This window comes from Mya arenaria, chromosome 3 (assembly GCF_026914265.1).
Source record: "Mya arenaria isolate MELC-2E11 chromosome 3, ASM2691426v1".
Lineage (NCBI taxonomy): Eukaryota > Metazoa > Mollusca > Bivalvia > Myida > Myidae > Mya > Mya arenaria.
The window spans coordinates 49,753,160-49,768,697 of record NC_069124.1 but is presented as its reverse complement, the minus strand read 5'-3'; the positions used below and the strand labels follow the sequence as shown (position 1 = coordinate 49,768,697).

At 36.4% G+C, this 15,538-nt stretch overlaps 1 protein-coding gene across 7 annotated transcripts; it reads right to left on the bottom strand.

Moving 5' to 3' along the window:
- Positions 1 to 2,936: 2,936 nt before the first annotated feature.
- On the bottom strand, positions 2,937 to 15,507 carry LOC128229388 (iduronate 2-sulfatase-like). Of its 7 annotated transcripts, none has more exons than XM_052941279.1 (9): positions 14,995 to 15,259; positions 10,413 to 10,565; positions 9,868 to 10,107; positions 8,337 to 8,491; positions 7,866 to 8,043; positions 7,207 to 7,295; positions 6,565 to 6,772; positions 5,334 to 5,621; positions 2,937 to 4,512 (listed from the first exon to the last, which is right to left on the bottom strand). In XM_052941279.1, the coding sequence occupies exons 4-9, from the start codon at positions 8,400 to 8,402 to the stop codon at positions 3,530 to 3,532; spliced, it is 1,812 nt and encodes a 603-aa protein (XP_052797239.1). In that variant the 5' UTR covers positions 8,403 to 8,491; positions 9,868 to 10,107; positions 10,413 to 10,565; positions 14,995 to 15,259; the 3' UTR covers positions 2,937 to 3,529. The 7 variants fall into 7 exon arrangements, with proteins under 7 accessions (XP_052797239.1, XP_052797238.1, XP_052797242.1 ...); XM_052941278.1 differs by having other exon boundaries at positions 9,868 to 10,111; positions 10,417 to 10,565; XM_052941282.1 differs by having other exon boundaries at positions 9,868 to 10,111; positions 10,417 to 10,565; positions 15,162 to 15,176.
- Positions 15,508 to 15,538: the final 31 nt, after the last annotated feature.

Genomic DNA, 15,538 nt, shown 5'->3' with positions numbered 1-15,538 from the left:
TGTTCAAATCAATCATTTTTGTTTAGGAGTTTTCATAGAAATTGAGCATCAAAATATAATGAAGCTAGGTGAAAACTTTCTGGCAGCACAAGTGCCTACTTGGGGAAACCTCGTGGAATTTGACCGTTGACTTTCCTACAATGCAACGTTGCTAGACGTGAACTCTAATGGCGATTGGTAAAATCAACCGCTATGAGATCTCAATTCTGTTCTACTGCTATTTAGTTCCAAAGTAGAGTTAAGAAGCTAAAGGCCTCTGTTGAAATTGTTTTAGGTACTTTTTACTAATTTTGATGTAAATGTGCATCCAAAAACATCCTTACAAATGACTGCATGATGTCTGCAATTTAACTCTCAATTCTGATTTCAGGTTTAATCTCCTGACTTTTATAAAAAAAAGTATATTGCATGTATTAATATAAATATATATATGTATATATGACTAAGTCTTAACATTATAAAACAAACACTTGTGCCAATATCATCAGTACTGTAGTTTTTAGTGAAACATTGACCAGATTGTTTGTCTAAAAATTTAAAGTACTATAATTCAAATTTGTTTTACCTGATACAGAATAAGCCATTTTAGTGTGAAGCGACAGACGCAAACTTTAAACTTTGCCAATAATATAGCATTTGAACACGGAAGACCCTATATTATGAGATTGACTATAATTATAGTACATGCTCACTATCACATGCCTATTGGAAAATTGACACTAAATTAGATATTTATCTATTGAAGAAGCTATTATACACACTTCTCAAAGAGACCTTGCAGAGTCAATAGTTCCTTGACAAATAAGCTTAATTACGAATTAGAATTTTGAAATACACTTGTCTCTATTTCCATATACATATAGTTAAAAATTAAACTAGCTGCATGTTTTGAAAATAGGACATGAAAGCCCAACAAATGCCAATGCTAGTCCGTTTTTTATGCCTCTATTTAAGGGCAGCACATAGTATTCAGACCATCTGTCCGTCAGTGCTGTCAATCCCAACAGATTATGATCAATAACTGAAGAATGCTAGGTCCAAGGGCTATCAAACTTGGTAGCCAGGTTAGTCAAGGTTGTGGCAGCCTTGAGCTAAGCTAAAATTCTGTTTCCGAACTGAAAAATGCTGCGGCCTAGGGATGTAAAACGTGGATGGCATGTGGTTTATGACCAGCACATTGAAGTCAATAACTGATGAACACTTGGGCCTAGGAACCTCACACTTGGTAGGCAGTTTGGACACTACCAGTGGATGACATGTATTGATTTTGAAATCAGTAGGTGTAAGGGGAGCCTTGAGCCTTCAATGTCTTTTTGTAAAGCAGTTGCTTACTATTACAGTAACCATTATTGGATCATTGCAACATACCCTCCATCTTGCAGTGACTTATCATCTTTGTGTTCATACTTGGCTCTTTAAAAATGTAAGCGATCAATATTTCCAAACTGCATGGAAAGGTTGGGAAGGTCATCATGAAAATATCATGGCCATATAGGTGTTAATACTATTTAGCTATCTGTCTAAGGTGGCCTTTCAGGGGGGGGGGTTTGTCTTGTTCCTGCCACAGCGATTGTTTACAACCGAACAAAGCGCAAAATTCAACAATCATTAAAGCCAGAATCACCAGTTATTCATATTCATTTCAAAGCACATCCTACTGTTTTAGATGCAAATGTCCTTGCAAAAATCAATATTTACCACTGTGTAAAAACCCTGATTTCAAGATTAATCCAGACCTTTAGAATCCCTGAAACACAATTCAGGAAGACTTTGAGAGGACACATATGGCATGGACAGGTGAGGAACTTGTTATCATTTATAATTGACTATAATTACTACTTTATGTAATTTTGATCATACAGATTTATATATCCAAAATGCGCCAACATTGTCTTCTATCTAAGATTTATTTACACTTCACTTCAACATAGTCTTCTATCTAAGATTTATTTACACTTCACTTGAATGGAACCATGTATGAGTATACTATTGTTTTTGTTAAAGATGCACTCTTACTCCCAAATGAGATGTACCACAATTAATACAAATGTTTTAATATACGAAAAAAATGAATAAATGTCAAAAACAATGGTTCTTATAAAGGATACCGAGTTTAATTTGAAAGAAAGGTGCAGAAATAACAGTATTTCTACCTTATGAGACGATAGTAGATCACAGTAAATCTTTTAGCACTCGCCAATCATTTAATATTTTTGCGTTTTCGACTATAAAATACACAGTTACAATCTTGTTATCAGTAATGAATATTTTCCATAAATGCTTTATTTAGTAAGTAGTTAAAGGTTTATCACTCAAAACTTATGTTTGTTATATTTGTGTATGTACTGATTTTGAATAAGAGTGTCACTTTAATAAAATGCTATCAGAATAGGCAAGTAAAGTCTAGTTTGGATATATCGATTTGCCCTATCAGAATAGGCAAGTAAAGTCTAGTTTGGATATATTGATTTGCCCTATCAGAATAGGCAAGTAAAGTCTAGTTTGGATATATCGATTTGACCTACTGTGGCAATCTCTATAAATCAGTTATGTTGAAGATTGCAGAATTACTGGCCTTAATAAACATTTGCATATTGTCTCTGACAACATGTGTTCCAAGTTTCAGTTGAATATTTTGCAACAATTTGCAATGAGTTATAGCCAAGGTTAAAGTTTTTGCAAGAAGAAGATGCTGACGGGAACAGGCTTAGGGTTTAAACTGACGGGTTATGGGAGGGTGCTGCACCCTGTCCCTTTTCCGTAGCACCCTTATGCTCTCATGAGAACCTGCTCAAGACTGTCAAATGTTTATTTTGTATTGTATAAAACTTATAATAAGATTATAAATACATATACATTTTACATATCTGAGCATTGAAAGTCAAGTCTGTTAAAAACATTATTTAAGAAGAAACTTGAAGTCTGAAGTCCAGAAAATGAGTTTGTGCCTATTTATCACTTCTGCAGTAAAGTATAATACCACAAAAACAAGTGCTTCATAAACAGGAACAGACATTTACTTCTTATTCACAGTAATAAAAGGGAAATAACTCAAATTTCATCAGAATAGTTTGAAAAACATTTGAATTATGCGTTAAAGTTTTTTTCTAGTTAAAATCTTGGGCGGTGTTCATAAAACATCTTAAGTCATTTCTTTACTAAGTCAAATTCCTTAAAATATTAGAAGTCAAATCAAATGAAAAGTATAAGAATTTTTTTTACACAAGTTTTTTTTTATTAAATCAACGAAATTAGTTTTTTTAGATATCATAAAGTGCTTATTCAATATGATGATAAGTGAGATACTTAAGAAATGACTTGAGTTAGGAAATGACTTAAGATGCTTTATGAAGACTGACCCTGGTAAAAAGGACAACAAGGCTTTGTAAATACATAATTCTTTCTTCCCCAAAACAGACAAATCCATTATAAACTGTCAGTATACAAGAGCAGTTTAGTATGGACAAGAAATTTATGTATTTTGGTACATTTAAATAATACATATATCACAATTAAAAGATAATGTGCATCATGCATATCGCCAGCCAAGATGTAATTTTACTGACAATCTCTTAATCAAATTTGCATATTGTTTAAAACCGGCAACATTTTTGTTTTCAAACGGATCTTTGTCTCTTAAATACAGCTCTGTAGCACGTAAATCTTCCCAGTTCATCTTGAAAGTGCTATGGTTAAATCCCACCCACTCAGTATAATGGAATTCTTTAGTTCTCATGGTGTAGCCCATTATTTTAATATTCTTCAGTCTAGGTTTATCACTGTCTTCTTTAAGCACGTCTGAAGGTCTTGGATACTGACTAAACACAGCACTTTTCCACTGTAAAGCTTGTGCACGATCGCTAGTATGTAATTTCTTGTGCTTTCTAATCCTGTTACTTGATTGACCATTTTTTGTTCTCCTTCTTTTAAAGAACAAAATATTTTCTTTAGCTATTCCATATGTGTCACCAAAATTCATAGATCTTTGCCTCACCTGGCTTGCCCTGTATATCAATGGTGCCATACTTGACCCCTCAGTACATAGGGTAATGTTATTGGAGGGCTCTGAACATCTTGGAGGAACTTTCAGGCCTGCCAGATCAGCAAGTGTTGGAAATATGTCCACCAATTCCACCAATTCACTCACCCTCAACTGTTTCGAGATTCTTTCCCTTTCATGAGTAGTCAGAGTAATACTACCTCCATCATATTTCAACTCTTGGGTCTTCCCTGAATTGTTCGATGCTTTTCCATTATCCATTTCGGTAGTCACTACTGATCTTGGCACATCCAAGTTATTTTTAAACTGAAATGATACCACTTTTCTCTTCTTGCTTGTGGTTTTCCCCATCCAGCCCTTCCTATGTTGAAGTAAATCCACGAAGGGGAAAATAGGCTCCTCTCCCAGGGCTCGGCTGGTGACCCCAGGGACGTAGACCAGCAGGGGTACCTGTGTCGCCACCTCATAGTTGCTGTACTTGCTCCACTCCTGGTGCTCTCCTAGTGACCAGCCTACGGGATGGGAAAAGACAAGAAAAGTGAACAAACAATGAATAATTTAGTAACACAGATACACTTTAAAATCTTTTTTTCCTCATTTATTTTTACACGTACAGTACAAATCACTGCACACACACTTTTAACTCTGATAGCAATGTAGTTTGTGTTACCTTTGAAATGATGGAGATCAAAGAAATACAGAAACCAATGATTAAAATCTTACAGATAAAGGGATTCGATAGTAACAAGGAGTTTTTTCCTTGCATTTTGATTTTTAGTATACATGTCTTCTTTAAGGGTCGGTGTTATGAGTGGCACAAAATTTTAAGATTACTCAGGTCTTTATTGAACAATTATGAAATCTAATGTATTGTCAAACATGTTGTTTCAGGATTAGGCAATGATTCAAATGTATTGCTAGAGAAACAAAGTGTGTTAGTTCACTTTAAAACTGCACTTTCACAGATTAATTGTTTTGACAACTTTTCATATTTTAAGTGTCTTGGAATGAGCCAATTTTTGAGTAATTGTCTGGAAACCAGTGATATAAGATTGCTTACAAAAGAGCAGATCGCAGTTTTCATATTTACGTTTAAAATTAATTCTGTTTTAATGGTAAAAGTGTTACAAACATTTTAAGAATTATGAAATTTGAGACAATTTAGATCGGTTCTATTGTGAGTTATCTTTTATGACTAAATTGAAGACACTGATGCCAAAATGAGCTGATTTTGAGACATAAAAATAAAAACAGTTAAAACTGTCAATTTGTGAAAGTGCACCTTAAGTTAAAAATTAACCATTTTTCCGTAAAACATGAAGGTGTTTATTACCATGATCCCCAACAAACAGCACAATAGTGTTGTTAGCTAGTCCCTCTGAATCCAGCGTGGACAACAGCCTCCCCAGCTGGGCATCCATGTACGACGTAGCAGCAAAGTAACTCTGTCGGATCAGCTGACTGAAGTTCGTGGGGACAGGGCCATAGGGGAAACTGAGATTGAGATTCTTGACGTCATCACGTTCGCGGATATCGGTCCAGGGGTTCCAGGCCACGTCAGGAAGATATTCTGGATGAATTGGGTTGGAGACCTTAGGCACCTTGACCAAGGGATACAGATCTGAAAATTGTGGATCATACACATAAATTTATAAACCTTAAAATCACCTTTGTCCATGGAATAGAGATCTGAAGATTGTAAAATATACACATGTCAGTGTGTGTATACCACATGACGAATTGCGTCATAAATGCTACGTCAGAAGCAACATAGCTTCACTATTTCTCACTAACGCAGTCTACGCCACTTACGGAGCCCCGCCTTTGGTCTTTTACCAGAGTTTGATTGAGAGTTTAGTTTCTTAAAACACTTCAACAAACCTTTTCACAAAACAGCCGTCTGACGCAGCACTGTCAAAACATTATTTGGAAACAGGTTTGTCAAAGTGTTTGATGAAACTAATCACCTTATTAAACTACCGTAATCAAATAAAGCCAGAGCTCTTTAAGCGGCATAGACTTCCCTTTGTGTCCTTTAAAATGGTGTAGGAAAAGAAAAGTTCTCTTTGTTTTAAGTATGCAATTTAAGCAAATTGTGGTCTTCCAACAAAGCATATATGACGTAATTTATCACGTGGTATACAAACACTGCATGTGTTCATAAATGCCAAAAATCATTTAGACCTAATCATCTTGTACTCATTTTAGAAAACTATCCTCAGAAAATTTAGAACATTTCAAGTCATGATTGTTCTTGATCTTTGGCAATACAGGTTTATTAGCAAATTTGGCCGTAAAAAAAAGAAATTGCACAAAAAAAAACATCACAAGAGCTACAGTCTAATAATATTGGTAAAATGTAGAACCTACATGACTTAATAAATATACACAACTATTTGACGTAAGTCAAATTAGTATTGGGAAAAAATATATAGCAATATGTGATTTAAATGATTATTCTGCCTCAATAAGGTGTCATAAATGATCAAATATGTTTATAATGATTTTAAATTTTCTTTTCACCATATGAGCAGGAATACGTATTTACATTTTCTAAATCTAACCTAGGTATTCCCTTGGGTATTTTAGCGGTATATGGGGCTTGTGGTATCCTACAGCTAGGAAGAACGGTCGGCCCCTGTCCCTGTGTTGTAGCAACTGGATGGCTTTATCAGTGCTCTGTATGTCCGGCAGGGTCCCCTCAGGCATGTCCGACACACGCACTGGACACACCAGGTTCATGTGGAGACTACCATCAACATCCGGGCAAACCTGGTCAAAGTCAGCATGTAGAATGCAGTAATGCACATCTAAAAAGATGCAAAAATATCCCTACATCAGGGCTTCTTAAAACCAACATTGCCGTTCTGGACCAATTTTGACTTTATCAGACCTATTTCAGTAACAGAAATGACTTAAAAATCGCTCCAAATATTGTCCTTTCTGTTTAATTTTGTTCCAAAAAGATTAATTATTTAAAAAAAAAAATAGAAATTGTAATTCACGGTGTTTGTCAAACCAAAAACCATACACAAATACCAGGGGACATGCTTTAGGGTGGTAATGTCTGTGTTAATTGCCTTCGCTTTTTCATAACATCAAAGAGATGTTAAAATGTTCGGTTTAAATATTCTTGTATGTAAGGCCTATATTTTAACCTAAATAATGACAATAGTGCAAAATGTAAGTCCGTGACCAAGGGTTACCTTAGCCATCTTGTATTTCTCCGTGGAAGGGTGGTAGGCAGGCTGGGACCAGCTGTAGGGATAGTCATCTGTGAAGTTACTGCTCTTCCCTAAACAAAAAATAATACATCTGATTCACTTTAATATTTAATGTGATTTTTTTATGAGGAATTGATCATTCAATGCATGACAATGTATTGGACCTCGGAAATATTCCATAGCAGATGCTTTTAGAGTTAAGAGTTAAAATCAGTGAAATTACTGCCATACCCTAAACAAAAAATAATACATCTTTCACTTTAATATTTAATGTGATTTTTTTATGAGGAATTGATTATTCAATGCATGACATTGTAGTGGACTTCAGAAAAGTCCAGTGCAGAGTTTAGATATACACTTGGCTATTTTTTTGTCAAATTAACTAGATGTCTGCCTCTTGATCAAGAGGTTATTGGTTTGTTAACCCCACCGGGGGCATATGTTCCTTGGCCTCTATAAAAGTACAGCAGTAAATTCTACTAAGTGATTCATAACTGCTCATAGCTGTCTTCACAAATAAGCTTTGGTAAAATAAATCAGTATAAACTACTGTAGCCTCACTGCTTGACAGTAATGAAAGTTCAAAACCAATATAAAATCATGCAAATAAAATGTTAAGTGAACAACTCAAATTCACCTACCAGGATGAAACACCTTGCCAACAGAGAGAGTGGTGTAGCCGTTGTCCTTGAAGTGTTGAGGGAGAGTGGTAAAATTACCTGCTGCCTGGCGCCAGTATGAATAGAAGTCATACAGTCGTGTAGTGTCAGGGCGTCGACTTGTAAGGAAGGACACCCTGCTGGGACCACAGAGAGCTTGCTGAAAAGATATTGATTATTCAAAGTGGGATTTGATATTTACATGTAAATAGTTGCTTCTTTACAAGTTTAATCTTAGCTGAGGGCAAAACAATGAGGGTTAATTGAAGAAATTAGTTTAATTCCTTATAAATATTGCAGCAAATAAAATCATGCCAAATGTACAAACTTTACTGTCTACTTTTTGTAACACCATTTATAACCTGCCCTCTTAAAAGCCTTTTCATAAGAGAATGATTCAGAAACTTAATTTACTTAAAACTAATTACCAGGTGTAAATGTAATAACAGAGACCTGTACAAATGCATGTTCAAACAGCACCGCCTGTCTGGCCAGGTTGTCGATGTTTGGTGTGGTCATGAACCTATCCCCATAGGTGCCCAAGGCTGGGCGAAGGTCATCTACTACCACAAACAATACATTCACTTTATCGCTACTGGCATCTCCAACTGAAAAAAACATAATAAAGAGTTTAAGGCTCTCTCTGAAGTTGGCCCAAAGTAAGTTTTTTTTTGGAAATGTATATTCTAAGCTTGTATTTAGAGTCACAAATGACATGAATAACATGTATTACACTATAACACCAAATGCAAATAGTTTTACATTATTTTTTGTGGTTTGACTTAATGTATTCCAATGTCATTCCATTCAACTTGATTTCATATGTCGTGATTCAGGGATTTCCTGTGAAAATGCATTTTATAACTGTACTGGTATTTGATGAAAAACATAATACACTTTCTTCATTGATGTAATACATGCGGAATGACATCATGCACTATTTTCTTACTTTTAAATCACTTTTCCCACATTCAAAACAAGTCTAAATTATGCACAGTTTAATAATTCTATAATAATATTCACTATATAACTGATCTTCCATTATAATTAAAAATACAATTATGTATTATATACCCATTATACATCCAAACTCATTACATATCGCAAAATACAGTTGTCAGCACCTTGTTAAATCTGAAGCTGAAAAATCCACTCGAGTGAAATTCAAACTTACGGATCTAAACGCAGTAGTTAAATAAGCCTATTAACATATAAACAATATGCCCATTAATTGGAAATTATATAAACATCTACGACTACTTCTTTAGAAATCTAGAATGTCCGCCCAAGTGTCAGAAATACTGTCTGTGCTGTAACCTTGACCTCGAACATTGTACAAGTTTCTTGTAAGCACAATGTCCTCATACTATGGTGGTCACTTTTGCCATATAATTTTAAAATCAAACATTGTTTGACAAAGATAAAGACCGGACACTATTATCAGTAGGACTTATATAGCAAAACATACTGAGTTAAAAAGGTTGCTGTGACCTTGACCTCTAATGAAGGGACACCAGAATTAAGGGCGACATATCCTCATGCTAAATCCTCACTTCCACCAAATGATTTTAAAATCCAACCATGAATGAGAAAAAAACATGTACATGTATATCCCAGCCAAGAGCAGGACAGAGGGATATAATTGAACATAAAAATCCCCACTAAAAACAGTAAAGTAAATATAACAGAGCTAAGGTAGTTACATTAATAGATGATTGCTGATCTTATAGAGTTTTGTCCTCTAGTCCAAATACTTGTACATGGACAGATCTTCTTACTTTTTTATGGCAAAACCTTCACCTTAGGGATTAGAAGAATCTGGTTTTGAACGTCTTTTATTTGAGTGTGACACCTAAATGCCAGTGACACTGCCAGTGCATGCAAAGTACATGTACCTAAAGAATCCTTTTTATACCGCTTCAAATAGTGCAGTTAGTTGGTTTTGGTAGGGGGGACCATAGTCCATGGTGGGACTAACACTTACAAAAAATGTAAAGGTCTTGTTTGATTTGGCTTTTGGCAGTTTTGCATCAGGTGGGCTTGATCGCATATTCCTTGTAATGCATGATATTGTACTGTTTCTTTGTGAAACTGCTTTATGTGCATATTCATGGACTGGCTACTGTATAGTTCCTACTTTGGGAACTAGTCATTTCGTACCCTGACTATTTCGTACCCTCCGATTTTTGGTCATTTCGTACCCTTTGTGTAGTCATTTCGTATCCTACCTACATTTATAGTCATTTCGTACCCTATATTTTACTTATAATTGAAGTTATTTTTTCATATGAAAAACAGTCATGGAATGAAGAAAGACTGAATTAGTTTACATGTTTATGAGAAAAAAAAAATATATATATATATATATATATATATATATGACAGTATATATCAATGAGAAATAAATAATCAAAATAGCACACTAACATGTATATACATTACTTAACATAAGCACGAAAATACATATAAAATATAGAGTACGGAATTGTTACATAATTGGACTAGCTGCCAATTACTGATAAGCCCAACCCACTGTAGTAAAGGTGTATCGCCCACTAGCCAATAGCAGTCTCTCTGCTCAGAATACACTTGACCATTCATACATGTATTCACTCTGCTTGTAGCATCCATGCTGTTAAGAACTAATAAAATGTTGTCTTCTAACTGGAGTTAGTTGTTTACCTAAACCAGATAACATACAAAACATGGTGTCAGAAGAAAAGTGACAATGACGTATAATTCGGATTAACGAAGTTCACTACATTCTGTGGACAATTGTCTTTGTGTTTTATGCCATTTTAAGAAGATGGATTCACAAAACAATCCTAGAATGGATTGGGAGTCAAAGGACTTGCCAAGTGCTTTTAGAAAGTTCAAGGAGCACGCAAACTTTATGTTTGGAGGACCTCTAAACAAAAAGTCTGAGGAAGCCCAGTGCAATTACTTAATGCTATGGGTTGGAGAAAAAGGAAGACAAATTTTCTCCACATGGAACTTAAGTGACGATGACAACAAGACACTTAAGAATTACTATGACGGATTTGAGAGCTACTGTGCCCCGAAGTCAAATCACATCTTCAGCTGTTACAAGTTTAAGTCACGCGCACAGGAAGATGGAGAACCATTCGAGTCGTTCGTCACGCAGCTGAAAATTCTTATAAAGGACTGTGGTTACCCAGTCGGGATTCAAGACGAGATGATCCGAGATCACATTGTGTTTGGGATTAAATCAAACAAAATCCGTGAAAAGCTAATCAATGAAGGATCAGAGCTCACACTGACAAAGTGTATAGACCTAGCTCGCACCCATGAGCTCAGCCAGTCCCAAGTGAAGGATATCACTGCAAATGGACAATTTGTAAATGCAGTCGGGAGTCGGAAACCAGGCAGGACCAAGCCGCCACAGAGGGAGACGTTCCACAGACAGCCTGAAGCCCAGAACTCCAAATATGGACATAGTGAAGCCCGGAGTTCCAAATATGGACAAAGTGCAAGGACTAACTTTCAAATATGTGACAATTGTGGTAACAAACACCAAAGGAAAGACTACTGCCCTGCCAAGGGAAAAGTGTGTCTTTACTGCAATAGACTGAACCACTTCGCAAAAATGTGTCGCAAGAAGGACAATGACAGCAAGAAGGTCAATGAGGTAAACAATTTTGATATAAGATCTGATCTCGATTGTTACTCTCAGAATGATTTCTTTGTAAATAGCATTGAACATGACTCATTGTCAAACCAAGCATTTGCCAAAGTAAAAGTAGGCACATCCATAATAGACATGAAAATTGACACAGGTGCGCAAGTTAATGTCCTCCCAAAGTCACTGTACTTGAAACTAAGCTTAAAGGGTCCATTACGACAAGCTCAGAAACGCCTCACTGCTTATGATGGCAAACCACTATGCGTGGAAGGTTACATAACCATACCTTGTAAGTACAATGGTCAAACTTACAATGAAGAGTTTTACATAGTTAAATCAGGTTCAAGCCCCATATTAGGCTTACAGACATGTTTGAGAATGAATCTGATAAATCTTGTACTTGCAATGAATTCTAGTACCCCAAGCAAAGATAATGTAAATCACACACCTCTCACAAAGGATAAAGTCCTCTCGAAATACGCAGACGTTTTCGAAGGTATTGGTCAGTTGCCAGGTGAATGTGAAATTCACTTGCATGAAAACGTCTTACCTGTAGTTCACCCACCTCGCAAAGTCCCTGTCGCAATTAAAGACAAACTCAAGGTAGAACTTGATCGCATGGAACATCTAAATGTCACTTGCAAAGTCACTGAACCTACAGACTGGGTAAACAGTTTGGTCACTGTAGAAAAAGCAAACGGTTCTTTAAGGATATGCTTAGATCCAAAAGACCTCAATGACGCAATCAAAAGACCACACTATCCAAACAAGACGCTTGATGACATATTGCCAGAGTTGTCAAATGCAACCATTTTCTCAAAGCTTGATGCTCGCAGTGGTTATTGGTCAATTAAGCTCACAGAAAAGGCTTTATACCTGACAACATTCAACAGCCCCTTTGGCAGGTATCGTTTCTTGCGGTTACCATTTGGCCTGAATAACGCAAATGATTTGTTCCAAGAAAAAATGGACCATTGTCTTGAAAATTTGCCAGGTGTTAGGACAATTGTTGACGATATTATCGTTTTTGGTAAGGATCATGCAGATCACGACCGCAATTTTGACATGCTCATGACGAGATGTCGTGAAATGGGTATAAAACTTAATGCAGATAAGACCGATATAGGCAAGAGCGAAATCCCCTTCTTTGGTCACATTCTCAGCTCTGAGGGACTAAAAATGGATCCTGCAAAAGTCAAGGCCATACAGGACATGCCACCACCAAATTCAAAATCAGAACTACAAACTGTTTTGGGAATGGTCACATACCTTCAAAGGTTTGCACCCAAACTCTCTGAAATCACACTGCCCTTAAGGCAACTACTTTCTAAGGATGTAGAATTTGTATGGGATATGCCCCAACAGGAAGCATTTCAGAAAGTCAAAAATGTCATAACTCAGAGTCCAGGTCCTGTATTAGCTTACTTTGACCCCAAAAAGGAAATAACTCTACAGGTTGATGCTTCCAAATATGGCCTTGCTGCAGTTCTCATGCAAGATGAGAAACCAGTCAGTTTTGCTTCGAAATCTCTCACTAAAACAGAGGTTAACTATGCTCAGATAACGAAAGAGCTATATGCCATTTTCTTTGGTTGCAAAAGGTTTCACCAGTACGTATATGGTAAACGAATCAAATGTCAGAGCGATCATAAACCACTGTTGGCAATTTGGAAAAAAGGCTTGCATTGTGCACCCCCACGTTTGCAACGTTTGCTGTTACAGTTGCAGAAATACGATGTAGAATTGATATTTGTCCCAGGTAAACAAATTCCTCTAGCAGACACGCTGTCTCGCAAATATTTACCTGACACATACCCAGAAATTGCAGAAGGTTTAGACGTGCATGTACACGCTGTCATGTCAAATTTACCTGTAAGTGATCAGAAAATGGAGCTGATAAGGACTGCCACAGAGTCAGATTCTCAAATGCAATTACTTGCAAAGGTTATTCTTGAAGGATGGTCAAATGACAGACCACAATGCCCCAGCACGCTTCTTGAATTTTGGAACTTTAGGGATGAATTGTCAGTAGCTGATGGCATTATACTGAAAGGAAACAAAATCCTTATTCCCAAGGAAATCAGACCCTTAATGTTGGAAAAGATTCATGAAGGTCACTTTGGTGTAGAGAAATGCACACAACGCGCACGCGAGGTTCTGTTTTGGCCAAATATGTCTTCAGAGATACACTGGAACAATTCTGATTATGTCTTGCTGGTAGATGCATACAGCAGATATTTTGAGGTTAGCATGCTCCCAAACTCAAGGTCAGTCACAGTGATTGATAAATTGAAAGGTTACTTCAGCCGTCACGGCATCCCAGAAGTTTTACGATCTGATAATGGACCATGCTATGACTCTTTAGAGTTCAACAAATTTGCAGAACAGTACGATTTCAAACACATAACATCTTCCCCAGGTCACTCCTCGGGTAATGGACTTGCTGAAATTACCGTCAAGACAATTAAGTCTCTGTTCACAAAAACAAAACAGGCAGGAAATGACCCATACCTAGCACTGTTAGAGTATCGCAATTCCCCATTACAATGTGGTCAATCCCCTGCACAGCTCTTAATGAGCAGACAGTTAAGGTCAACACTGCCATTAGTAGACAAACAGCTTAAGCCACGAGTACATGATATGCAGACTGTTAAAGACAAAATGCATATTTCCAAACAAAAGTCAAAGTTTTATCATGACCAGTCTGCTAAGCCACTCAGATCTCTTGAAATAGGTGAAAGGGTAAGGGTAAGGCAAGGAAAACGTTGGTTACCTGCTGTAGTAGAAAAAAGGGTTAACAATAGGTCATATGTTGTCAAAACAGAGAACGAAGGATTATACAGAAGAAACAGGCAACATCTTTTAAAAACTAATGAGAAACCTTTTCCCACCAATGGTCAATCTTATCAGTCAAATCCATCCACCTCTGATCTAAATCCTAGCCCAATACCTTGTCCTGCTACAGAAAAGTCATCTTCTCTAGGTAATACAGTACAGCCACAAGTATCAGAGGAAACATTTAATTCCCCTTCAGTTGAAATACCTGTCAACTCACAAGCACAGACCATTTCAGATAGCCATTGTCAGACATCTGATGATAGGGTTTATTATACAACGAGATCGGGTCGGAATGTCAAAATGCCTCAGAAACTTTCATTGTAAATACATGCTGTATTGACTATGTAAAAAATGTTTTCAGGAACTACTTTTTCATGTTTATATGTTTAATTCTTGTTAGATTTTAGATATAATAGAGAGTGTTCTTACATTAGCAGAAAACCACAAGACATGTAATATAAACTATGCAGTCATAAAATGGATAAGTCAAGCTGTGCATTTATTGACATAGGAACTTAGCAAATTACTACACGCTGTGAACTCTAGTATTGACTGTGAGAACCCTACTTCAAAGAAAGAGAGATGTTACATAATTGGACTAGCTGCCAATTACTGATAAGCCCAACCCACTGTAGTAAAGGTGTATCGCCCACTAGCCAATAGCAGTCTCTCTGCTCAGAATACACTTGACCATTCATACATGTATTCACTCTGCTTGTAGCATCCATGCTGTTAAGAACTAATAAAATGTTGTCTTCTAACTGGAGTTAGTTGTTTACCTAAACCAGATAACATACAAAACAGGAATGACTATAGGTAGATTATGAAATGACTGTCCAACGGGTACGAAATGACCAAAAATCGGAAGATACGAAATGTCAGGGTACGAAAATCGGAAAAGTCTATAAACCCCTACTTTCAGTTTCACTTTCAATTAAATATATAAGTGAAAACAATCAATTAAATGGCGTTTATTTGGGCGTCAATTCTTATCCGCATGTGTCATAAAACCCACCTCTGGTATTTGAAAACACAACAAGAAGAAATACGACTTTAAGCTGCATCATTTATTTTAAGTAAATCATGTTTCGAATACGAGAAGGCTTAAGAGTGTAACGCAACCTATTCATCTTTAGTTAAAACGGCTCGTTTCCAAACCGTGGTTCAATTGCGT

What these genes read in the sequence shown, in the direction of transcription:
- LOC128229388 (XM_052941276.1), bottom strand. Translation starts at nt 15,431, where the DNA reads ATGATGCAGCTTAAAGTCGTATTTCTTCTTGTTGTGTTTTCAAATACC. An exon ending in TTGAACATGCATTTGTACAG is followed by an intron (nt 8,044 to 8,336) that starts GTCTCTGTTATT and finishes ATATCTTTTCAG; the next exon opens with CAAGCTCTCTGTGGTCCCAG. An exon ending in TGGCAAGGTGTTTCATCCTG is followed by an intron (nt 7,296 to 7,865) that starts GTAGGTGAATTT and finishes TTTTTTGTTTAG; the next exon opens with GGAAGAGCAGTAACTTCACA.